This window comes from Populus euphratica, unplaced genomic scaffold (genome assembly GCF_000495115.2).
Source record: "Populus euphratica unplaced genomic scaffold, PopEup_1.0 scaffold9.1, whole genome shotgun sequence".
Lineage (NCBI taxonomy): Eukaryota > Viridiplantae > Streptophyta > Magnoliopsida > Malpighiales > Salicaceae > Populus > Populus euphratica.
This window is the reverse complement of record NW_011499857.1, coordinates 1,080,001-1,102,564: the sequence shown is the minus strand read 5'-3', so window position 1 is coordinate 1,102,564 and position 22,564 is coordinate 1,080,001. Positions and strand designations below refer to the sequence as shown.

The following is a 22,564-nucleotide window of genomic DNA, read 5'->3' as shown; positions in this document are numbered from 1 at the left end:
TTTATAATTTATAATATTCAGATCAATTTATATATATTATAAGTAATCTTTAGATTTGTTATACAGTTCAGCATGTAGATAAGTCAAAATAAATCCTTTTTATAATCACTAGGCTATGAGCTTAAATGTCCCATGTTATTTTTACAATTACCGTAAATGCAATATGCTAGTGTGCTTTTTATACAAGTGAAGTGCATATGTTGGTTCAAATATATTATATATTGTCCCTTAATTACCCCAGTTTATCTGTATGTTTATGTAACCATCTCTCATTCACTGTTGATGTTAGTTTTTAAGGGAAACCTCAGCAAAATTTTGTAATATTTTAGTTAGCTATGTATATTTTTTCAATTCCTTTCTTTTGTCCTGTAAAAATAATTATAATAATAAAATAATTCATAAGTTATCTTCCCATTTCACTACCCGCTAAGTTTGCAATTGCAGGTTACCTTGAGTCAAGTAGTCGACAGTCTAATGCGAGTTAATATCTCATCAACTGACTTCTTCTGCTTTGTTTTGGCAGTGGCGTGCCATCCTTCTATCTCCTAATCCTGGATTTTGACATACAATTGAGATCATGTTTGGAAATGAGATGCAAGTAGTGTTTTTAAAAATTTTGATTTTTTTTGTTTATAATGTTTTTTTAATATTTTTTAATATTTTAATATGTTAATATTAAAAATATTTTTTAAAAAATAAAAATATTATTTCAATAAAATTTTAAATAAAAAATATTTTAAATTATCACCGCTATTACTATTTTAAATAAATCTTAAATTGAGCTGGCTTGACAAATCAATGTGTTTTTTTCATTAAAAACTTTAATTTATTTGATAGTTATTATTTGTATCATCGTGTTTGTTCATGCGACAAAACCATAAAAATCATGATCAATTGATATTACTATGAATCTCCACTAAAAAAATTAAAAAGCCAAGTCGGAAAGTAAAAAGAATAAAAAAAATAAAATTGGTAATATGTTTTTTACATCCATTAAAAAGTATTTTAAAAATTCATCAAAAGTCACAAGCAAATTTAATTAAAGGATAAAAAAATTAGGCAATTGTTGTATTTTACATAAATGAATTACCTTATACTTAATTTTTATCAAATAAACAGGAATGATGAGATCTAAATTCATAACCGTTTAATCATCAAGACTCTGATATCATATCAAAAAACTATTTCAACCCAATAACTTAAGCTGTTAGATGAGGTTCTAAGATATAATTTATATTATTCTCTAATACCCTTCTTAAATGAAAACTATTTGAACTTGAAATTTGTATAGATTCACATCATTTTATACTTAAAATTTATTAAATAAATAAATATGGTGAAATTTTAACTCGTAACTATTTAATTATCAAGACTTTAATATTATGTTAAAAAATTATTTCAATTCCATAACTTAAACTATTATATAAGACACTAAAATATGATTTATATTATTTTTTTATGATAATTATATTCACAAATTTAAAATTATAAAATAAGAAAGATAAGGAAGAGAAATGACAGTATTGTCTTTCTAACACCCCCCCTCTCTTTCTATATATATAGATAGATAAAGAATTTAATTTGATATTTTTCAATATTTTGATGCAAAATTAATCCCTAAGAATGATAACTATCACTGTTGTCTTATTTTTCCCGTTAACATTTTGAAAGTACAAATAGCTGTTCATCTGGATGCCATTGGATTTCATATAAAAGTTATTTTTCATGTCTAATATATGGAATTTTATTTTTCTATCACAAAACGTCGTACAATAAATTTAATCTAATTAATTTAGTGACTGCGTGTCATTAATTACAACCACAGACTTATATATTTTATTTAAATAATTAACCAAGCAAGTCTTAAATTTCAAAATGTTGAGTATTATTGTCAGTTGCATGGAAAAAACATGACAAACAACCTAATTGAAAATTCTAAATTGCGATAAAAGGTTAATACGACATTTAACAACGTAATAAGCTGTCAACTAGCGAGAAAACCACTTGTCGAGTGGGTGTTCGATTATTTTTTTTTAATTTATAATGAACTCATTAATAGCAGATTCTCGTATAATTTATAGAGTGTCGTGTGCTTGTAAGTATTTTCATAACTACATGAATTTTTTTCAATTATATGTTCCCTTCCCGCGGTACTTAGGGTTGCCCTATTTTTATAGTATGATTATTTGTAAGTAAAAAATCTCCGATCATATTAATAATTCATACTAATTGATATAATTTTTGTTATCAATACTAGTCTTGTTTTATTTAAATAAAAACAATAATAAAATAGATGCCCGTGAAAGATACTTATTAACCCAAATTTTAGAGGTCGTATGCTGCAACATTTTTAATCTAAATTATTTTTCTATTAACTCAAAACACATGTTATATTAAATACATTTAATAAAAACATGCTTATTCATCAATGGATTGTTAAGGAGATGAATTAAAAAAATGATAAAAAAAAATAAATCGTTGATATATTTTACATTCTTATAGTATATTCAATTCAAAAAATTACAAAATTTGGATTGCACGGTTTCATTATTTTGTTAATAGATGATTTAATTGAAAAACAACAAGGTTGCAAACGAAACATAATTTAACTATTTTACTATTATAAATTTTTAAAATAATTTAATGGGCTGCGGCAAGGACTGATCTAGCATGGATAGATTTTTTTTCTAGTTCTACTTCTCAACAAAAAACATTAAATATACCTCTTAAATTAAAACTTACAACATGAATTTTTAATTAATTCAATGATATTATAAGAAATTGATTCGGATTTTCTTACTTATATTTTTCAATCGTCAAATCTGATGTGATATTTTATTTATCATTATTATTTCTTATTTCTTATATCAAAAGGCTAATCTTATTTTATAAATTTTTCATATAACATGATTAAGAAATAATAAATTCCTTACACATTTAGTATTTTACGGGGGGGTAGATGTGTCCCCGTAATCGTAATACAGAGCACCATCACAATTTTTTTTTTTTTTGGAGTTTCGATCACTTAAACATAAAATGATAGGAAGAAGCAATAATTCACCAGAAAGGCTTGTGGCTTTCTATTCACGTGGAGGACTAAGCATTGCAGGCCTTGTGTTTCTGCTAGGACATGTCCTCGCATTGTGGCCCTTTTCTCGACACAATCGACATGTGTATTTTCTGCTTCCAGAAACCACAAAACCTCTGAATGTATCGCTGCCACCAAATTTTATCCCAACCACTTGAGGGCAGGACCTGCGATTGTGGCCTCCTTGACGACATATCCTGCAGCGATGATGCCATGTAACTTTGCCTTTATGATTGCTCATTCTTGACTTTGGACAGGTTCTTCTGTTGTGTCCCTTTTTCCCACAAAGCCGACACTTAAACCGCCTATCTACCAAGCTATCCTTGAGTTCTGGACAGTAGTGTTTCCTGTGCCCTTCACGTCCACAATTGGAACAGTAAAATTTCACTCCTGTTTCAGAAAGAGAACATAGTTAGTGCTCCGAAATCAAGCTGATGAACACACATACCAACGAATACATGAAGACTACTCATCTCACTGGAAGCAGCAATTCTGGTGGGGATCATAATTATTCAACTATTCAAGATTGATGAATGAATTAGTTTGAGTCAATAAAAATAATCACCAAGGATTGATTAATGAATTGGTTTAAATTATAAAATTCTCATGCTAATTGTCAACATTAGTTTTGTTTATAAATCAATTCAGAAAGACAAATAAAAGCTCAAATGTTTGTAATTGATCAATCAAGAACTTAGTGATAATAAAATCATCTGGAGTAGCATTCCCCCAGTAGCAGCAATATACAAAACGAATTTTTTGCAGATATTCCTGTCATACTCTCTCCCCAAATTTATGACGCTCTTAAAAGTCCTGAACAATTTTTAGGAAAGCTTAAAATGTATACCATGAGCAGAAAAGGCAGGAACCACATTAAGAAGAAAGGTAGCCTTCATCCAGTTTTATATTCGTAGATCATGGCAATAGGAAATAACTTAAGTAAATTAGTAAAAAGGGAGACTTGTATTAGTTTGGGAAACCAGAAGCAGAACATTATATCGTGACAATGACAGTAAACTTAGTGGATTACGTGATCTGACCTTTCATGGCAATGCTCCGTTTTTTACGGTTCTCTGGATCACTAAAGAAAGCTTTCAAAGTTTCAGAAGCTCGTTTTCTTGCTGCAGCAGTTCCTTTTGCTTTCTGCATTTCATATTTAAAGCGCACCTCAGAGAGCAATCTCCATGTGGTATTATGTTTAAAATTAATGGTTCAATTATATTCACTATCTCAAGATTATGATACCATTTTGACAACTCTCACGCATATTAGTAATTGAACTACAATTCCAACGCTGCAGGGCAGAATTTTGGATATATACTAATGGCAAAACAAACACAGTCAACATAAATAAAGAAAACCCAAAGGTAAAGGAAATTACGAATCTTATACCTTGATTGCAGCCACTCGTTGTGCATGAAGCATAGGATCACGATGGATGATCTTCATTCTTTTACTAAATAGTCCAGTTTTCGCATTGAGACTCTGCAATTATCCAACTAAACAAAGAAGCTTAAAATCATGATCTGGCTGCTTCAAACTTCCTTGTAAACTTGTGCATCAGCCAAAACAATCACAGGAAACAATATACATTTTGTAAACTGACAAAGGATAAATAATTTAATAGTTGCCTATTTGAGGATTGCATTTACCTACGAGGAACTATAAATCCAATATAAGCTCTCTAATCTGAGTAACTAGAAAAGGCCATTAACTCAAATTCAATGACATCTTAAGTTTGCAGAATTGCAAGCAGTCCCCAAAATGCTTTTGCTCAAATTATTTGGAGCTGCAATGACCAGGTGTGAAGATTGGTGCCTAGTCTACCTCCACCTTCTATTGGTCAAATGACTCAGTTCTCCTTTCCTGTCTGGAAGTGGCAGTTGCAGAGTACTTACCCATTTGGTTTTTGGACCTATAGCAACCGACTGCATGCTAGTCTATACACCTTCGCAGCACAGATATATTTCTTTGGCATTGCAGCCAAGAAAATCAGACGGCTTGCACCATGAGGGTTTTGGACGAATTGTTTTTCTTGCGATTTCCTTTGAAGTATTATTTAGAGGATTGTTTCCTTCGGTGCTTTGGGGCTTGGGTTTGTGAGTGTTTTCTTGTGAGTTTTTTTCTTTGGGATGGTTACTGAAGTAGTCTCTAATAGTAATTGTCTAAGTTAGGGGATTAGGAGATTTGCCAGACCACATTAAACTTTGTGTGTCCTTATATTTTGTGTTTGGTTGCATGGGTTTTGCATAACACCTTTATATTAGGAAAAAAAAAAAACAATTAGCGACTAGTCCAAGGGGCTGCACATAGAGGATCCAGAGGACCATAATGCCCTGGCTGGATGAGGGTCCATACCACCTAGTCTACATTTACTTGATGAAGATAAAGAAATGCCACATAACAAGGACACATAGCTGTGATTGCATGTTCTCACGTATGGTTTTAGATTGCCTTCATGAAACTCATGCATCATGCTATGAATATAGAACGTATATGCGGGATTGAAGTAACAAACTAACTTTTAGTGATCTACTAATCTTCAGTCCAACTTCAGGAGACAGTGATTGGTAAACACGCTTTGATTTTTTCTTCGCCAGCTCTATTTCCAAATTGTCTACATCATCATCCTCCTTCACCTTGAATGGAGAACTGACAAAACACAAACCAGACATAAGGCCCATGCTCTGTCATCTACATATCACAATATGTATGGGAAATCACTGCATGTCACAGTGAAACAAATACAAAACTGTTGCATAAAGGCATAAAAGATATAAAACATTACATACCTTTATGCTTTATGTGTAGTGCAAGTAATTCATAGTCTCTTATGCTGTCAATGCAAGTACATCTAGTTTACATTTTCTGTGTGTGTGTACGGTTAAAAGACTCTAGATTCTCAACTTTTACTGCAATTCTCATTTATAGAATTGCCCTCAATTAGTCACGCGGTCGCGCATCTATAACAACAAGTTTCACAGAATTATTCTCATAAGCATTGATTACAATCTAAGTTATTTTATCATTCTATGAGTATTATTATCATGCAAAATCATGCTAATTCCCTCATTTCATCCTTTGATTATCCCATGAATATGGAATAAACATGCTTGGATGAATTCATCAGAAAATGTGCCTTTCCACTCGAAAATTTCTTGTTGTGAAGGACAGTTATTACTAATTTCAGCTGCATGTAGTCTAAGTTATGGGTTGGTGGCAGGATCTATGGACTAACCCGAAACTAAAAGAATGAATTATAGATATTTGACTTGATGGACTCCACATGGCTCAAGACCCACAGACCTTCATATTAAGCTTGAGTACAATCCAGGTTTTTTTCCTTGAAAAATGACACCTCATTAATTATCTGCATCAAATTCTTGGCATACTCTCATTGGCCAGCCAACTATGAACTCCTCTATACTACAACTGTGCTCTCAAGCCTATCATTCAAGGATTTTTTCCTCATTTTTACATCGTCTTTTCTCTGTCTAGCCTCATATACAACCATGCTTGCATGAGCATCCCCTCATGAGTCATACCTGCTATCTATTATCCTAGTCATTCCTTAAAATTCCCCTGCTTCATATTTATTAAACCAGGGGACTTCCTTGCAGAACCTTTCTAAATTACTTGCATTTGGGTTTGCAAGTCACGGCACATGTTTCATTCAACTGCAAGTGCCCTCTTGTCCTCTCATTCCTCTCCCTTATTACTCGTGCATGTTATTGGAGTGCCATGGGTATGGAAACGAACTCCATTTATACCTCACAAGAACCCGTCATCCACAAAGATCAACACCGACATTTGTTTGTCATCAATTCATACGTGTGACCAAATGAAAAAGATATTAAAACATGGATATAGGTGTTGATCACACTCACTATGTAACAACTAACAGCATGCACTTAGAAAGCAAGATGTAAGAAGCATGTAAGTCGAAAAGCATGATATGAAGAAGTTACATTGAGCGGGCTTTTTCCCATGGTCGCTCGTCAATTGACTCTTCCCATATGACACAATCCCCCAAGCATTGACGACAAGTCATCATACCCTGTTTTGATGATTGCCAATGGTGAAAGAAGTGAAATTCAACAGGAAAATTAAGTTTCGTCATGTTTATAATTAGCATAAATAACTGGTACGATGGGAAGAGGCGAGCAAAGTAAGTACCTTTCCATTACAGAGTGAACAATCTAATCTGAATCTGTCAATTCCACACTCAGAGCATGGAGTATAACCCCTTCCTCTACAACTTGGGCAGGGAAGCTCTCTGATATACTGACCACTCGGACCAAACCAAGACCTTGGTTTAGGTGGATCGGAGGATATATCATTCCTGGCCATCAAATTGCTATTTTAGATGAATTAAAAAAACCGATAAATGAAATCAATTTAATAACATATATATATATATATATATATATATATATATATATATATATATATATATATCCAAATGGGAATGACCTTGGCTTTGGATTGACCTGGATTCCAAGTAAGTCCGCTGAAGGATCATAACCCAACTGCTATTAATTAATTACAAAACCAAAACCAAATAAATACCACAAATCGCATCCCATCACATTAAAAGAAAAACACACAGTGAAGTATAAAAAATGGCAGAGAGAGATGCCAGTGCCTGAAGAGGGCTTTGTTTGGGAAATGAGCTGTGATTGTTTGACGATGATGACGAGGAGGAGGAGGAGGAGCAGGAAATGAGAGGAGGAGAGCTTCTCCGAGTGGTGGTGGAACAATGAAGCAAAATGAGGACGTGAGCATTACTGTGCCTTCTCCACTTATTGTTATTATGACCTGTAGAGGCAGGAATAATGGTCACAAGCCCAACTCCAAGAGACCGTAAGGAGGACATGTTTATGCTTGTGATCTCTATCTCAGTTCTTAACTCACCAACAACATCGATTCTCATAAATCCTGCAAGAAACAAGAGATGAAGGAGGAAAGTTGTGTGGATATTATGAATAAATGAATCAATAAAGTACAAATATTAATAAACAAAGAACTAATGACACGTGTCACAAGAAAAAGTGTCCTGATACATGCAATAAAACGATATGTCAAAACAGCGTTTTGATGGAAAGGGAGTGACTGTCTTTTTTATAATTTATCCATCCCTCTCTTTCTCTGAGTCTCTCTCTGGTTGCTCAGCAAAAGAAAAACAAGAAAGAGGGGAAATGTTGCAGCTAAACAGTGTGAGCTGGTTGAGTAGTACCACCCAAAACCCTATGCTATGGCTTCCCCAATCCAACAGCCAAAGCTCACAAGATAGTCGCGCATTTAACGTTATTATTAATAGTAAAACCTCGAACACCAAGAAGAAGAAAAAGTTGAGCGTGAAATGCCAGTACTACGACCAGCAGCAGAAGAGCTTCACCTCTTCCTCACGGCCGTCTTCTTCTTTTGCTCCTCCAGGTTTTTTTTTTTTTATCTATTTTATATTCATATTTCACTTTTAATTAACTCGAATCACCAGTAGATGTTTATTTATTTCTATTATTGTTACTTGATACACACACACACGTGCACAGTTGGAGAATCTCCGCCCAAGGTTTTTGTGGGCCATTCAATATACAAAGGGAAGGCTGCTCTTACAATGGAGCCTCGAGCCCCAGAGTTTTCCCCATTAGAGGTAAGCCTACTGCTCTTCTCATCTGTTTTTTTTTTTTTGGCTTCTCTTTATGTTTTCAGATTAATATATCGTGCAGTCAGGGGCATATAAATTAGTCAAGGAAGGTTTCGTGCTATCACAGTTTGCTCCTGCTTCTTCTGCTCGTCAATATGATTGGACGAGAAAGCAGGTAACCTACAATTTACTTGAAACATTGCAACCTGTTCGAACGACCGTTTCAATTGCGGCATAGTTTTTTTTCTTAAAAAAAAAAAAAACCCCTTCAAATCAGGTTTACTCCAGTCATTGCCTAGTTAATGATTTTATAAGTGAAAAACCAGGACCTTAACCACCTTTGGTGGATCCCCGAACTCCAACCCCCAAGTGCGTTTGACCCGCCATACTCCACATATTGGAGAAGCAGGCCGTTAGCATGATTATAAGAAAAACGTGTTCTTGTGTTTGACATGTGGCCTCCATCACAATTTATCCTTTAATGTATGTTTAGAGTTTGATTGATCTCTGTAGGAGTTTTCATTGTGGCTGACAGAAAGTGGACATCTTGTAGGTATTTTCATTGTCGGTGACAGAAATTGGACACCTTGTAAGTCTTGGTGCAAGAGATTCCTGTGAGTTTTTTCACGATCCTAATAAGGGAAGAAGGTACTTTCTACTCTTTCACGTGGACAGCAGACTAAACATTTTGAATTTGTTTGCATGCTCTTATTCATTCTATATTCTTCTTTGTAATCTTGTGTTCCAACAATGATAGCTGATACGGATTATATAGCCCTAAACAGCTGGCCATGCTATATTTGAATGCCTTTTGTACCCACTGTTTTGAATATATATATATATATTCCATTTCATCTTTTGCAATCTGAAATTAGTTCTTCAATAAAGAATATATGAAAACTCTTTTTTGTGATTCCATCTTCCTGCCAGTCATCAAATGATTATAATTGATGAGCAACAATTTCTGTTAATTTGTAATTGCATCCAATTCCAACTAACAGTAGACACGGTATGTTTCAACTCTCACTATTTACTCACACTGAAATCCGCAGTTTGTTATGAGCTGAGATACTCATAAATTTGAGACTGGCTTTTGTGTTCCTTAACAACTGTATCGGGCCCACCCTATTGTAATATTTGTATCCTGTATGCCTATTGATGTGGATTTATCATTCTGCTCGGTATAGATTGCAGGAATACTTATTATTGACCACAGAAAACATGAATATTTGCAAGTTATAGCAGTAGTGTTTAAATAGCTTGTAAAGTATAACTAAACTGTTGATATTTGCAGTGAGGAAGGTAAGGTCAGGAAAGTGTTGAAGGTAGAGCCACTTCCAGATGGTTCTGGTCACTTCTTTAACCTCAGTAATTCTCTTTTCCCATAACTCTTGGTACTGAATTCCAGAAGCATGTTCTATGTGAAGATGATGCATCAATTCTCAATTAATTTCCTGAGGACTTATCATATTCACATGAGTTCTTGCTCATTTATCACCCTGATAAAGCTTCACATATGTCTACTACCACATCTGGGCAAAAAGGACCATCAACTATCATTAGTATTTAAATCATGTGTGATGTATGGTTGAAATTTTGGGAACAGATTGTACCCATGGATTAATTCATTTAGTTTTGTTTTGGCTTTTGATTCTACCATTGTATTTTGTGGTGGTATTATATCAAGTGCTTCTTCCTATATCTTCATTAAAACTCAATTCTGTTATTGTTGTTGGAACAATAATAAATTCTCATGTGCAAATAGTAATTGGATGGTCGAGTATGTAAATGTGGCTCATTTACATTGTGAACTGAAGTTCATCCAACATTTCCATGCTTCTCGTTCTTTTGCAGGTGTTCAAAACAAAGTTCTGAATATAGATGAGAGTATATACATTCCAGTCACTAGGGCAGAGTACACTGTCCTCATCTCCGCTTTTAATGTACAACCTCTCTCTCTCTCAATTGCAAGCATCAGAAATCGAGGGATTCTGTTGAATTAATGTGATAGAATTAGCTCTACCTCTTGCCCAACATTATGAATGTTGCTATCCAGTAGCCTTTGGATGGTCGATGGAGAAGCAGGACAGTGTGCAAAATGTAAAATGGCAGACCTCAAAATAGTCCCCAAGTGTGAATTGATTCCCAATACAGTTCCAAACTAAAATGTTGTTCAGTTGGGTCGCTCGTCCTTGTTCTTCCCTTTTTTTTCCAGAAAATGTCAAATCTTCCCAAAATCTATGTTATTTTAGTGCATACCATATGCAAGTTAGATGGAGACATTAAACAATCATGAATGTACCGACTCGATAGAGAAATATCTAATAGTTTGGGAATCCAGTTGAGAAACTTCATAGTTTGGGGACCTAGTTGAGAATTGGTGGATAGTGGGAGAAATAATTTGAATTTGCCCAGTCTAAAAATAGAACTTGTTGGCTCTTATATAATTAACACCAAATGCATTTGGATCTTGTGTAACAAGTAGTGCATCCTTCAAAAAAAATTTGCTTCTTGGCCTTCGAACTACTTGTTAAATCCTTGGACATGAGTGAAATACGGGGGAGATTGAATTTATGGGGGCTTATATATTTGTTTTTAACTTGGCTTCATTTTGGAGTGAACATTTTGTTTTATTCACTCCTCCTTTCATTTTGTTATTTCTGATGCTCTTCATTTTATGCCTCCTGCAGTATATCTTGCCATACCTCCTAGGTTGGCATGCCTATGCGAATGCAAACTCCATAAAATCAGCAGACAGTAACCGGGAGAACAATGTGAATCCAATATATGAGGGAGACTACGATTGGAACAGGTAGCAGCATCAATGTTGCTTAGAACAATGGTGGAAACGCCCCCCCGCCTTTGTATCGATCCTCAACAGGAGAATGTTCTGAAGAAATTTTGATGATATTGTGGGCTCCTGTCTTGTTATGAAAGCTTGGACATTGTATTCCAGGTTAGTATTTTTTTGTTATTAGCATATTTCTGCAGGAGGTACATCAGAGGTAGACATTATCCATGTGGCGCGTCCTACTGACCTTGGAAATTTTGACTTGTACTTCGGTATTTTCTTCGTTAAAAAACGACAGTGTTTTAATGTATAGGTTCCAGACAAGGAGCAAGAATAACGAAGACTATGGGGCCATTGTTTGGTTCGGAAAATCTCAAGACGACATAGAGATTTAGAGGAAAAGAATGATCAGTTTTACAATGAGAAAAAAACAACTGAATTGGGGAAAAATAGACCACTTTGAACAGATTGAAGAACATGAGAACGGATCCTTACATTCCTTTATGCATTCACCTTATAAATGGAGATGAGCATTTCTTAATCTTCACCCATTTAAAAATATAACATGGGAAAAAAATTGAAATTTTCGCTCTCATTTATTTTTAAGAAATTATTTCAGCCCTCATGTTTTTCTCCTCACGGGAAAGTCCTTAATTTGAAGTTTTTTAGCCCTCATGTTTTCTTGTAAAATACAATTAGTTCTTGAATTAAAAAACAATTTTGCAATTAAATCCCTTTATGTGCAATTTCCATTTTTTTTCACTTCTAATATAGAATAGGATGTTTGTTAGGGTAATTTTTTAAAGTATATTTTTTTAAAAAAAAATATTAAAATAATAATTTAAAAATGTATATTTTTAAAATTAACAAATCAAAACTATTTAAAAACATAAAAAATGCATTGAACAAAGCTAAGTTAAATTATACTTAAAAAAAACCTACATAAATTATTATATATATATATATATAAATTTGGATAAGAAATATATTGGGTGGAAAAATATATACCTTACTGATCTCATTTTTGCATGTACAGTCGTCTCTGTTGCATGGATGCAAAGATGGAGCTCTGTAAATTCTGGTAGAATTCCATCCATGCACTTAACTTCTTTCTCTTCAATGAAATGGCTGGGGATGAGGACAGATGCATTTAATAGGATTTGACTCATAGGCCCACCAATTAGATAACCCAACTCGAGGACCACATATAGCTTTGGCAAAAACTACAACGTTAGTCGGCAGCCAAGCAGATTTCCTTCATTATTATTAATGTGGTGTCTGAATTAATTTATAAGTATATTGATTAATTTTAATAAATTTTTAATGGTCTGAAATTTATAGAAATTTATAGGAAGTTGTCAATTTTGTGAAGCAAACTTAGAACTAACCGGCACTAAATAGATTTTAAAATCTGTTTGTTTGTTAAAAAATATTTTTTTAAAAAAATAAATTTAAAAAAAATAAATTATTTTTTAATATTTGATAGTGTAATAAAAAATAAATAGAAAAATAATTTCTAGTATTTGGTTATGTCATGGAAAATAAGATAGAAAATAACTTATTAATATTTTATTTTTCTCAAGTTTATTAAAATAATAAGAAGCAAATTTTACAAATTCAATAGTTGAATGAGAATGCAATTGAAAAAAAATATAATTTCATAAATTATCTCAAATAAAATAAATAATAATTAAAATAATTGAGATCAAATCTAAAAAATAAAAGATGTAGAAATTAAAATAATAATAATCAACATTTTATAAATTATTTCAAGTAAAATAAGTAATAATCAAAAGAATGAGGATTAAATTTGATAAATAAAAAATTTTAATAAAAAAATAATAAGAAAAAAGTAAATAGCAATTATAAAAATAAGGATCAAAGTTAATATAAAAAATAAATTTTAAGAGATGAAATTGAAAAATAAATATTCAAAACAAAATATATATAGCAATCAAAAGTTTAAGAATCAAATTTGATATAATCAGCAAATAAGGACATTTTTAAATTTTTCACAATTTCTAAAAAGTGTTTTTCAATCAAATTTTTCAGAAAAACACTTTTTTTAAAAACCAAACTAAATTTTTCTTTGACTAGAAATTGTTTTTCGTTAACTAACTTTTCTAATGGCAAACAAACACAAAAAAATTTGAAAAGTGATTTTCTATAAATCATTTTTTAAAAAACAAATATAGTTAAAAAAAAAACACGTTCCTGAAAACCAAATTAACTTTTTTTTATTGAAAAGTATTTTTTATTGATCAGAAAATATTTTTTGTTAATGGAAAAATATTTTTTATTAATTAAAAAATATTTTTTATTGATTAGTTTTTTAATAATAAATAAATATAAAAAATAATTTCAAAAAAATTACTTTTTAAAAAAACAACATGTGACAGGATTTGTCTGTCTGGTACCCGCACTGTCAATAGATATCCAACCACGAATGCTGCTAATCATGCTGTTCTCAAAGCAATCAAAAGTTTCTTCGTTCCTCCCTTTTGCTCTCTTACTACAGTTGAATTGAGTCGAGGAGAGGAAATTTATTATTTCTGGCACAAGATGGCAAATGGCAAGGACCAGTTTCGGTTTCCACTGCAGACTCAGCCCCAACAACCGGGGAAAGAATATCTCATGCATCCACTTCCACAGGCAATAAATCCCAAGTACCAGCCTTCCAACAAGCTCCATGTACATCCTTTTTTTTTATTATCTAGATCATGAATATATGACATAATGTTTTCTTTCACTATTTTATTTCTTTCATTGCTGGGTACGAATTTACGATATTATAGTATTTGAATTTTAGTGATCAAGTGGCGATGCATTGTGATCCGTTGCAGGGAAAGGTAGCTCTGGTGACTGGAGGTGATTCTGGGATAGGAAGATCTGTGTGCTACCATTTTGCATTAGAGGGGGCAACTGTGGCCTTTACATATGTAGAAGGGATAGAGGACAGGGACAAAGATGAAACCCTGCAGATGCTACTCAAGGCAAAGTCAAATGTTGCAAAAGAGCCTATTGCCATAGCTACCGATGTTAAGTTTGAAGAGAATTGCAAGAAGGTTGTTGATCAAGTTGTGAGCGAATTCGGGCAGATTGATATTCTGGTGAACAATGCAGCTGAACAATACTATGTAACTGCAATTGAAGAGATTACCGAGTCTAGGCTTGAGAGAATTTTTAGAACCAATATATTTTCTCAGTTCTTCATGGCCAGGTAAAGAATCAAGATTATACATAAAAAGCGTATATCAATCAACCATGCCACCTTTCTGTCTGGTCAAACAGTCTTGTTCATCTCGGTTATCAGTGAGATTGGAACTGGAGTACTTGTATAACTATACCAGGATTCCTTAGAATCTAAACTGGAATTATGCATGGTACAATTTAGAACGAAGATGGATTATTATTTTTGTAGTTGGCTCTTAATCAGTTGAATATTAACATCGTAGATCTATTGAGCGTAAAGTAATTAATTTTATCTCCTAGAGATTATGTGTCCAGCTAGCTCGGGTTTAAGCTATTATGTGAGATGATAATTAGCTTGCATAATCACTCTGCACCATGTATCAAACAATAATTTGATATCAAATCTCATGCATACCTTGAAAGAGATCGAATTGAAGGAGGATCCCCTCGGGAGTACAAGGACCAATGATTGTTTCGTATTGGTGTGCATAGGCATTCTCTAAAATACATGAAAGAAGGGAGCTGTATCATCAACACAGCATCTGCTAATGCCTACACCGGGGGCTCACAATTTCTGGACTACAGCTCCACTAAGGGAGCCATTGTAACTTTCACCAGGGGTTTGAGCCAACTACTTATAAGCAAAGGGATTCGTGTCAATGCTGTCTCTCCAGGTCCAGTCTGGACGCCAATACAACCAGCATCACTGCCTGCTGAAAAGGTTGCGAGCTTAGGGTCTGATGTGCCAATGGACAGGGCAGCACAGCCCTATGAGATCGCGCCTTCTTATGTGTTCCTAGCATCCAATGAGTGTTCCTCCTATTTTAATGGCCAGGTTCTGCATCCTAATGGTATGTAAGGATGTTTTAGAGCATCAGTGATCTAATTTGAACCTGCATTTACTGTTCATATGTAGTGATCTACAATCTTTTATCGCATTTTACTGCAGGCGGGCTAATTGTCAATGCTTGATCTGGTCATGGGTTTTTGGCCAGCTCTTTTGTTCTGCTCGCTCTGCAACTAGCCCTGTATTATGGTGGGGAGACAATAAGTGTTTGGGCTGAGCATGGTAAACCAGGCAAGGAATCAGGTTCACGAGGAACCGTTCCTGTGATTGCTATAGTAATTTATTATCGTTTCTTATCCCTATGTTTATGCATATGAAGTCTGTGGTTATCCTGGCGTTTCAGCCAACTCCGGTAGTTTAAGTGGTTGTGTTACCTATCCTTCTGTACCATTGTTATCTCAGGCCCCGAGGGTATAATCCCAAAGGAAACAGAGGAGGGTTGAGCTTGGATTTTCCAGCTTCAGGATTATGTGATGAAATTTCATTGGAACAGGGTGTGGGATTTATGGGATGGTAGACAACGTTGTAATGTAATTTCAAAATTAATGAATCTGCTATAATGAAAGAAATGCTTGCTTTGTGATCATTGAGGGTATTCAAAATGCTTGCTTTGTGATCATTGAGGGTATTCACTTGATTCTGAGCTGAGAAACTTTTTGTGTTTACTTTAGTTGAGCGACTAAGCCAAGCTCCGATTGCAAAATATTAATTTTTAAAAAAATATAAGAATCTTAAGCTATCCATAGTCTCGTTTATTCATTGAAAAATGAATTATTAAAGACGTGTGATTGTGTTAACAAAATGAGTTGGAATATATTTTTTTCAGTGTTAAACAATGAGAAATAAAAAAAAAATCAACATCTAACGTGCAAAATGATTTTTTTTTTCTGGAACTGGATTGAAATATTAAAGATAAATATAAATATAAATAAATTCATAACTTGAATAAAATATAAATTAATTGTTATTTATATTATAATTAACATTGTAAGTTAATTAAACTTTTAGAACAAAATGAGGTTTGGAAGTAGGATTTTCTATGCTAGAATGAAAAGGGAACAAAAAGATTTTACTATACAAAAAATGATGAACAAGAAATTTTAAAATAGTTTAAAATGAAAATTGCAAATGTGACTTGACATATATCATGTAAAATTGAGCGAATTGATCAAATTATTTGTTCTCACGATTTCATGATCTGGATTCTAAACCAGATTAGATCCTGAATGGGGTTAGATCTTAAATTGATCCGGTAACAGTGTGTTCATGGACAATTTTTAACGAAACCAAATCCTTCTTGTTTGATGTTTTTTTTCTCACATATGATTTTTATATACAGGTTATGGATAATAGTCAACGAATAAAGAACACTGCCATAGAGAACGGACTGTTGGAATTATCTCAAATGCTTTCCTCTCTAAGTCCAAGCGAGCCAAAACTTGCAGCAAAATCCAAATCAACAAACAAGATGAAGAGTAAGATTTGGTTTTGATGAAAGCTACAGGGGAGGTGTTCCCAGCTACTGCCAATATTTTGTGCGAATAGCATAATGAAAGAATCTTGTTGCTAGATGCAAGTCTCATTTCAAAGGAGAAGATTGAGATGGTTTTCTCATTTTTTTTTATTGATTCTGCTTCCGAATCAGAGTACATTCAGACGCCACAAGACTTGATGAGCGATGTCTAGAGAAGTCCCCTGTGCTCGATTATATTAGGAATACATGGATTCCGTTCAAGGAACTGTATGTCGAAGCTCGAACTGAGAAGTATAAGCACTTTGAAAATCATGTTACCTCAAGGTTTGAAGGTGCTCATGCAATGCTCAAGAGATATCTGCAAATGGCAAAGGGTAATCTTCATGGAGTTAGCATCAAGTTTGCTCTGCAATTGAGAATCAACTCCGAGAAATCAAGACAGCTGGCTAGTGAAAAGGTCAGAATTCCTCGTCGATTTCATATTCTATTAATTAATGAATTTTAACTAATCTCCATTTGAACCACAATATTAAACAGACACCAAAACAAGGTCTATATATAACGATTTTTTTATCTAGAATTCTTGAGCTTTTATAATTGCACTTCTAGTATCACCCCCAGCAGCTTCTAACTGATTAATGGCTCTACCAAAATAAAATTTGAAAACTCCTTGGGAAAAGCAGACCAAGGAAAGCGAGTTGTGTTAGGAGTTGCATGTCCATTGTGGTGAGAATAGTGTATTATACTCAGCCTCTTCAAATCGATCCCTTTCTTGATAAACAGCCAAATTCTGCCCCAGGGCTGAATTTCAAAGGATACCAATACAAAGAATTCAGAAATGATTCCTCATACGTTATATACAGTGCAGATATATAATATATACTTGGAACTTCATTAGTTCACTACGTTGGAAAAGGTGTTGGCATGCATGAAGACATTCTTTTATCGCATCAAGTTCGTGTAAATTGATCCAGTACCCTGCCGCTATTTCATAAAATAGAACAAAATGAATAGCTACATCCATCACCAATTACATCCAACTATCAAGTACATATATGTGATAGGAAGCACAAGGAAACAAGCCAAAGTAGAACGTGAATGTCTGGTTTCTTTGTAATTTTGATTTTTAAGGAGAAGTGGGCATGACAAGGTAGAACATCAAGTTTCTTTGCAGTTGAAAAGAAAATGTTAAGAAGAATCCATATACTACTCATCTTAACCTCTTCAAAAAGAAATAGTATCCCGGGACAACAATCCATTCTTAGTTACTGTTACAGTGCATAAATATTCGATGCAGGACGCAAACCAACAGGCACTTGGATTCTTCACAGCACGTCCCTTGCATCAAATGCCTTCTCAGATGATAAGGTAAAACACAGTCAAGCTGCCAGGCATGAGCGCCATGGCATTAATGACCTCTCTGTAAAACAGGGGGGGAAGCACATGAGTTCAGGTTAACCCTCCATGTTTTGTCAATGTCAATCGACATATATATATATATTAATGACTTGGAAAAATTTGTGATATCAACACTACAGTTTTAAGATACTAGAGCTAATCTATTTCAGCAATGGAGGATATATTAAAAATTCTTCAGTGGTTTCCAAACCTGCACATGGGAGATATCCACTCTGGCTTGGACAGTACCAGAGGCATGTGAGGATGCACCTAAACTTGTATCACGATCAATTTCCTCATTTGTTTTGGCCAAAGCCTGAGCAATGATGTTCTGTTCCACACCCTTCCCCTTCCAGGAGAAATTTGAAGTTCCCCCAGTAAAACCAGAATCAGACATGGAGGGTCCCGTGCGTTTTGTGGTAAGATCCAAGCGCTCAATCATTCGTGCAACACCAGCAATTCCCGCACTCATTTCCCTCTGAACTTCTTTGCTCAGCTCCTTGACCGAATTATTCTTTGCAACTAGCTTTTCCTTTATGCCTCTAGTACTTTTTGAAAGTGAGTCCTTGTACCTTTTGCAAGATATCCACATACGTCAGCAGCAGAAATTGAACAAGTAAATATCAGTCACAAAGAGACCAAGTTGCATTTATCTACCTGGATGAAGCAGCAAACCATTTAGATTTAATAGAGTCTGAGAGAGATAGCACCTCCGATGAACCTTGCCCCTGGGGTGTGTCAGTTGGTGGCTGTCTGAAGAGAATCCTGAAAGGTGAATATTTGAAAACATAAGAGACAGAAAGATAATGTGTGCATCCACGCATGCATTTGTGTGTGTGTGTGTGTGAGAGAGAGAGAGAGAGTCAGTCTAGCTACAGACAACAAGAAATATGCAAAAGAAATCCACTGCAGAAGAATTCTCTGAAAGGACCAAATAAAAGATGATGAAGGAGAAAAATGAAGGTTGGCCATAAAAGTAAAAAACAAGGACATCTGTATCGGAATGGTCATTCTTGTATTTTTCTCTATTGTTTTCAGTTCTTCAAAGATTTTCTGAGCGATTCCGATTCAACCTCTGGTTCACTTAGTCACCTTGCCAAATAAAAAACGAAGTCTACGTAAAAAGTTGCAGTTACAGAATGATACCTGGGTTTGAAGGGGCTATTGACAGCAGTAGTAGAAACTTGGTTCACGTCAGGAGGGGTCACAGATGACAAATTTTGAACGTTAACTGATAGTGTGTCAGGAGTTAGTGAATTGATCACTGATGAGCCATGAATTAAAGTTTGACCTTCTTCTGGTGAAGTGCATGTTTGCTGAACAGTGGCTAAATGTTCAGGAGAGGTAAAGGCAATAACCTGGGAGGGACCAAGTCCGTTAGACCTCTGCCTCTCCCTTTCGTGAACATGATGAGCTCTGCTGGAGGCAGCGGCAGCAAGATGCTGCATGATATGCTCATCGAAATCAGAGTCATCTGAATAGGAATCCTAAAAATTTCCATTAGCACCCAATAAATAAAAGAAGAGCTTTTGAGGCAACTAAACAGTGAAATGAAAAGGTTAGGGTTAGGGCTTCAAACTGACTAAATAATCACCTGTTCTACATCGTAATCATCGTCCAAGTGAGGAACGATCATGGATGCAGGAGTCGAGTTCCTTGACCTTAAAAGCCTCTCAGTCTCGACAGCAGCTAGAAGTTCTTGGCTAGAAAAACAGAATCAGAAACAAAGGTGCACGAACAGAAGCAGTAACCAATTAGGTTGCTTTGATCAACATAAAACTGAACAATAGAGAGAAAGATGGATAGATGTATATCGCTTCTCACAACAAATAATATACCTGGCATGGTCTTTCAGGACAAGAAGCTGCCAGCAAATCGGGCATTCTTTGCTTCTCTGCGACCTAAACAAGAAACAAGTAAAATCAATGATAGCCATAGGCCCATGGCATCATAATCTCACGCAAGACATCCATTGCTAGAAAAAATGCTATGGTGATTAACACCTACCATTCAAGAATACACTGAAGATGATATTCGTGATTGCAGCAGGTAAACTGAGACAAGAAACAAGTCCAGAGGTCTATAGTTAACTTAAAACCTAAAGACAACAATCCATCACAAGCAATCATGTCGAGAAAAAGAACAAGAGCTTTAACATTTGACAAGTTGTAGTCAAAGGGTCGCTATAGAACAACAATAGAGACGAATCCATAAAAGCATCCTAGAGTCAATTCCAGTATTGACTATTGTATCATCGATCTCTCATGGAGATCATAAACTAGAATATAAAGAACAAGAAAATATATGTTGGGAAGAAATTAAAAAGAAAAAAACCAAGAAGACGAGATCCCGGGATCCTGGTTTTATGATTATGTCTCATCAACAGATTTTCTTTTGGGTTTAAGAGGAAATCATTTCACATCAACAGTTCTCTTAAAAAGAAAATGGTGCAGTAAGAAGCAATTAGAAATCATAAATTTACCTCAATTTTATAAAGAAAAAAATAATAATCACTAAGTAATTGTACTGCAAAGTTAGTACTTTTTAAATTCGATTCCAATTGATACATTCACCTTCTTTTTTCCTTTCCCTGAAAGGAAAAGGAAATTGAATAAACAGTGCTTAGAAATGTGTCAATCAACAGCTAGCACGACATCGATCACCAAAAAATTCAAATACTTTCCAGTCCATATTATTTTCAAAAAAAAAAAATAGAGAGAGTGATAGTGTAAAATACAGTGGCAGGGTCTTGAGCGGTGAAAGGATCGAGGCAAATACTGCAAGCGTCGTCTTCGAAAGCATCGTCGACTCCAGCTCCAAAAGAAGAGGAGGAGGAAGACGACGAGGCAGCAGCAGCAGCTGAAACCACTGGAGTATCAGAGAATGGAGAGGTAAGAGAAGTGAAATTCGCCATTTCAGAGATAGACACTGTTCTAGTTGAATGGAGAAGATTAAGGTGAAGGTGAAGAAAAGAACCCTAGAGACATAGACAGAGTGCGCGCGCGCTAATGGTCAAGGAAAAGAAAAGGATCAAGAGAGAAAGGCGAAGAGGCAGAAAATTCAGGCAAAGAAATCCGATTCAGACGGTTTAAGTTTTTGATGGAATCAAACAATCTTTTTTTTTTTTGTTAATTTCTTTCTTGCATTGAGTTATTTTCCATATTATATAATATAATGGTTACTTGATAATTATATCTTATTCCTTTCTTCCTTGATTGCTAAGATGCCCCTCGACCCGTTCTTTTCCAAGAGATACCCCTGTCACGCTACAAATCCTTATCCTATGGTAATTTTTTACATTTTTAACTTCTCCGTGTTATACCCTATGCTTTTATCATCTATGCATTCATAATATTAACCTTCATTTTAACAAGCCATTTTTTAAATACCTTGCTACTTTAGTTACAGTTAATATTTTATTCACGTAGACTAAAATCAACACTATAATTTATCGGTAATGTGTATAGTGTGGTGTTTTCTAGCAATATAATGCTTTATTTATTGTTAAGTATTTAGGCTTTTCATGATTGATGGTTTAAAGTATTTAAATATACATACCCATTTCTTGTGTAATAAAAATGTTGACGTAGAAATAAACATTTAAATGTTTTAAATAATATTATGATACGGTTATATATTGTTATATCCAGTTGCAAAATAGTATTTCATAGCTAGTAAATTATAAATAAATTTTAAAAGCTCATTGTATTATCAAAATTTTTACTTAAATTATGAGGTGCTGATATAAAAAATAAATTTAAAAATTATCATTTTAATATATTTTAAAGTAAAAAAATACTTTTAAAAACAAACATTATTATAATACTAAATATTATTTTTATTTTTATTTTATCTTTGATAAATTAAATTGAGAAATTAAAATCAAACGAGACTAATAGATAATAATTTTCAATCTCATACGAGTTCATGCATTATTTGAAGTCGATTTTTTTTTATGCATGTATAACAAAACATTAATTCCCTCCTTGCACTAATGAAAATCAAAGGTGGATTAATCTGATTTGGTTTATATTTTTTTAATTATGAGAAAAATTGATTAAAATAAAAAATATTTTTTTCTTTTTTTTTTTAAATCTAGTGATCTACATTTTTTTTTTTACTTTAAA

At 33.9% G+C, this 22,564-nt stretch overlaps 4 protein-coding genes and 1 long non-coding RNA gene across 7 annotated transcripts; 2 read left to right on the top strand and 3 right to left on the bottom strand.

Moving 5' to 3' along the window:
• Nucleotides 1-2,881: 2,881 nt before the first annotated feature.
• On the bottom strand, nucleotides 2,882-8,056 carry LOC105123619 (zinc knuckle (CCHC-type) family protein). 2 transcript variants are annotated; one of them, XM_011023289.1, is made up of 8 exons: nucleotides 7,734-8,056; nucleotides 7,562-7,620; nucleotides 7,265-7,430; nucleotides 7,057-7,145; nucleotides 5,611-5,740; nucleotides 4,481-4,573; nucleotides 4,129-4,231; nucleotides 2,882-3,478 (listed from the first exon to the last, which is right to left on the bottom strand). In XM_011023289.1, the coding sequence occupies exons 1-8, from the start codon at nucleotides 8,019-8,021 to the stop codon at nucleotides 3,081-3,083; spliced, it is 1,326 nt and encodes a 441-aa protein (XP_011021591.1). In that variant the 5' UTR covers nucleotides 8,022-8,056; the 3' UTR covers nucleotides 2,882-3,080. The 2 variants fall into 2 exon arrangements, with proteins under 2 accessions (XP_011021591.1, XP_011021592.1); XM_011023290.1 differs by having other exon boundaries at nucleotides 7,562-7,617.
• A 156-nt stretch (nucleotides 8,057-8,212) lies between these two features.
• LOC105123620 (single-stranded DNA-binding protein WHY1, chloroplastic) lies at nucleotides 8,213-11,999 on the top strand. Its single transcript, XM_011023291.1, has 7 exons — nucleotides 8,213-8,524; nucleotides 8,641-8,741; nucleotides 8,818-8,910; nucleotides 9,289-9,383; nucleotides 10,030-10,103; nucleotides 10,590-10,678; nucleotides 11,426-11,999. The coding sequence occupies exons 1-7, from the start codon at nucleotides 8,287-8,289 to the stop codon at nucleotides 11,549-11,551; spliced, it is 816 nt and encodes a 271-aa protein (XP_011021593.1). The 5' UTR covers nucleotides 8,213-8,286; the 3' UTR covers nucleotides 11,552-11,999.
• A 1,949-nt stretch (nucleotides 12,000-13,948) lies between these two features.
• On the top strand, nucleotides 13,949-15,756 carry LOC105123616 (glucose and ribitol dehydrogenase-like). Its single transcript, XM_011023288.1, has 4 exons — nucleotides 13,949-14,217; nucleotides 14,370-14,746; nucleotides 15,211-15,569; nucleotides 15,668-15,756. Exons 1-4 carry the CDS (start codon nucleotides 14,089-14,091, stop codon nucleotides 15,688-15,690), a joined length of 888 nt encoding a protein of 295 aa, XP_011021590.1. The 5' UTR covers nucleotides 13,949-14,088; the 3' UTR covers nucleotides 15,691-15,756.
• LOC105123618 (uncharacterized) lies at nucleotides 15,709-16,125 on the bottom strand. Its single transcript, XR_841892.1, has 2 exons — nucleotides 15,940-16,125; nucleotides 15,709-15,744 (listed from the first exon to the last, which is right to left on the bottom strand). It is a non-coding gene; the product is annotated as an uncharacterized LOC105123618 (long non-coding RNA).
• A 2,002-nt stretch (nucleotides 16,126-18,127) lies between these two features.
• On the bottom strand, nucleotides 18,128-21,592 carry LOC105123615 (E3 ubiquitin-protein ligase RHF1A-like). Of its 2 annotated transcripts, XM_011023287.1 has the most exons (8): nucleotides 21,175-21,592; nucleotides 20,445-20,491; nucleotides 20,276-20,338; nucleotides 20,032-20,140; nucleotides 19,584-19,924; nucleotides 19,095-19,202; nucleotides 18,649-19,009; nucleotides 18,128-18,459 (listed from the first exon to the last, which is right to left on the bottom strand). In XM_011023287.1, exons 1-8 carry the CDS (start codon nucleotides 21,349-21,351, stop codon nucleotides 18,448-18,450), a joined length of 1,218 nt encoding a protein of 405 aa, XP_011021589.1. In that variant the 5' UTR covers nucleotides 21,352-21,592; the 3' UTR covers nucleotides 18,128-18,447. The 2 variants fall into 2 exon arrangements, with proteins under 2 accessions (XP_011021589.1, XP_011021588.1); XM_011023286.1 differs by lacking the exon at nucleotides 18,128-18,459 and having other exon boundaries at nucleotides 18,476-19,009.
• Nucleotides 21,593-22,564: the final 972 nt, after the last annotated feature.

Bases quoted from the DNA above. Each gene is read 5' to 3' on its own strand.
- LOC105123620 (XM_011023291.1), top strand. From the start codon at position 8,287: ATGTTGCAGCTAAACAGTGTGAGCTGGTTGAGTAGTACCACCCAAAAC. The intron at 8,911-9,288 runs GTAACCTACAAT...GACATCTTGTAG, and splicing joins ATGATTGGACGAGAAAGCAG to GTATTTTCATTGTCGGTGAC. The intron at 9,384-10,029 runs GTACTTTCTACT...TGATATTTGCAG, and splicing joins GATCCTAATAAGGGAAGAAG to TGAGGAAGGTAAGGTCAGGA.
- LOC105123616 (XM_011023288.1), top strand. From the start codon at position 14,089: ATGGCAAATGGCAAGGACCAGTTTCGGTTTCCACTGCAGACTCAGCCC. The intron at 14,747-15,210 runs GTAAAGAATCAA...TGGTGTGCATAG, and splicing joins TCTCAGTTCTTCATGGCCAG to GCATTCTCTAAAATACATGA. The intron at 15,570-15,667 runs GTATGTAAGGAT...ATTTTACTGCAG, and splicing joins CCAGGTTCTGCATCCTAATG to GCGGGCTAATTGTCAATGCT.
- LOC105123615 (XM_011023286.1), bottom strand. From the start codon at position 21,351: ATGGCGAATTTCACTTCTCTTACCTCTCCATTCTCTGATACTCCAGTG. The intron at 20,141-20,275 runs GTATATTATTTG...CTGTTTTTCTAG, and splicing joins GTCCTGAAAGACCATGCCAG to CCAAGAACTTCTAGCTGCTG. The intron at 19,203-19,583 runs GTATCATTCTGT...TTCACCTTTCAG, and splicing joins AATAGCCCCTTCAAACCCAG to GATTCTCTTCAGACAGCCAC.
- LOC105123619 (XM_011023289.1), bottom strand. From the start codon at position 8,021: ATGAGAATCGATGTTGTTGGTGAGTTAAGAACTGAGATAGAGATCACA. The intron at 4,574-5,610 runs GTTAGTTTGTTA...GGATAATTGCAG, and splicing joins AGATTAGTAGATCACTAAAA to AGTCTCAATGCGAAAACTGG. The intron at 3,479-4,128 runs GTCAGATCACGT...TTTCTGAAACAG, and splicing joins ACGGAGCATTGCCATGAAAG to GAGTGAAATTTTACTGTTCC.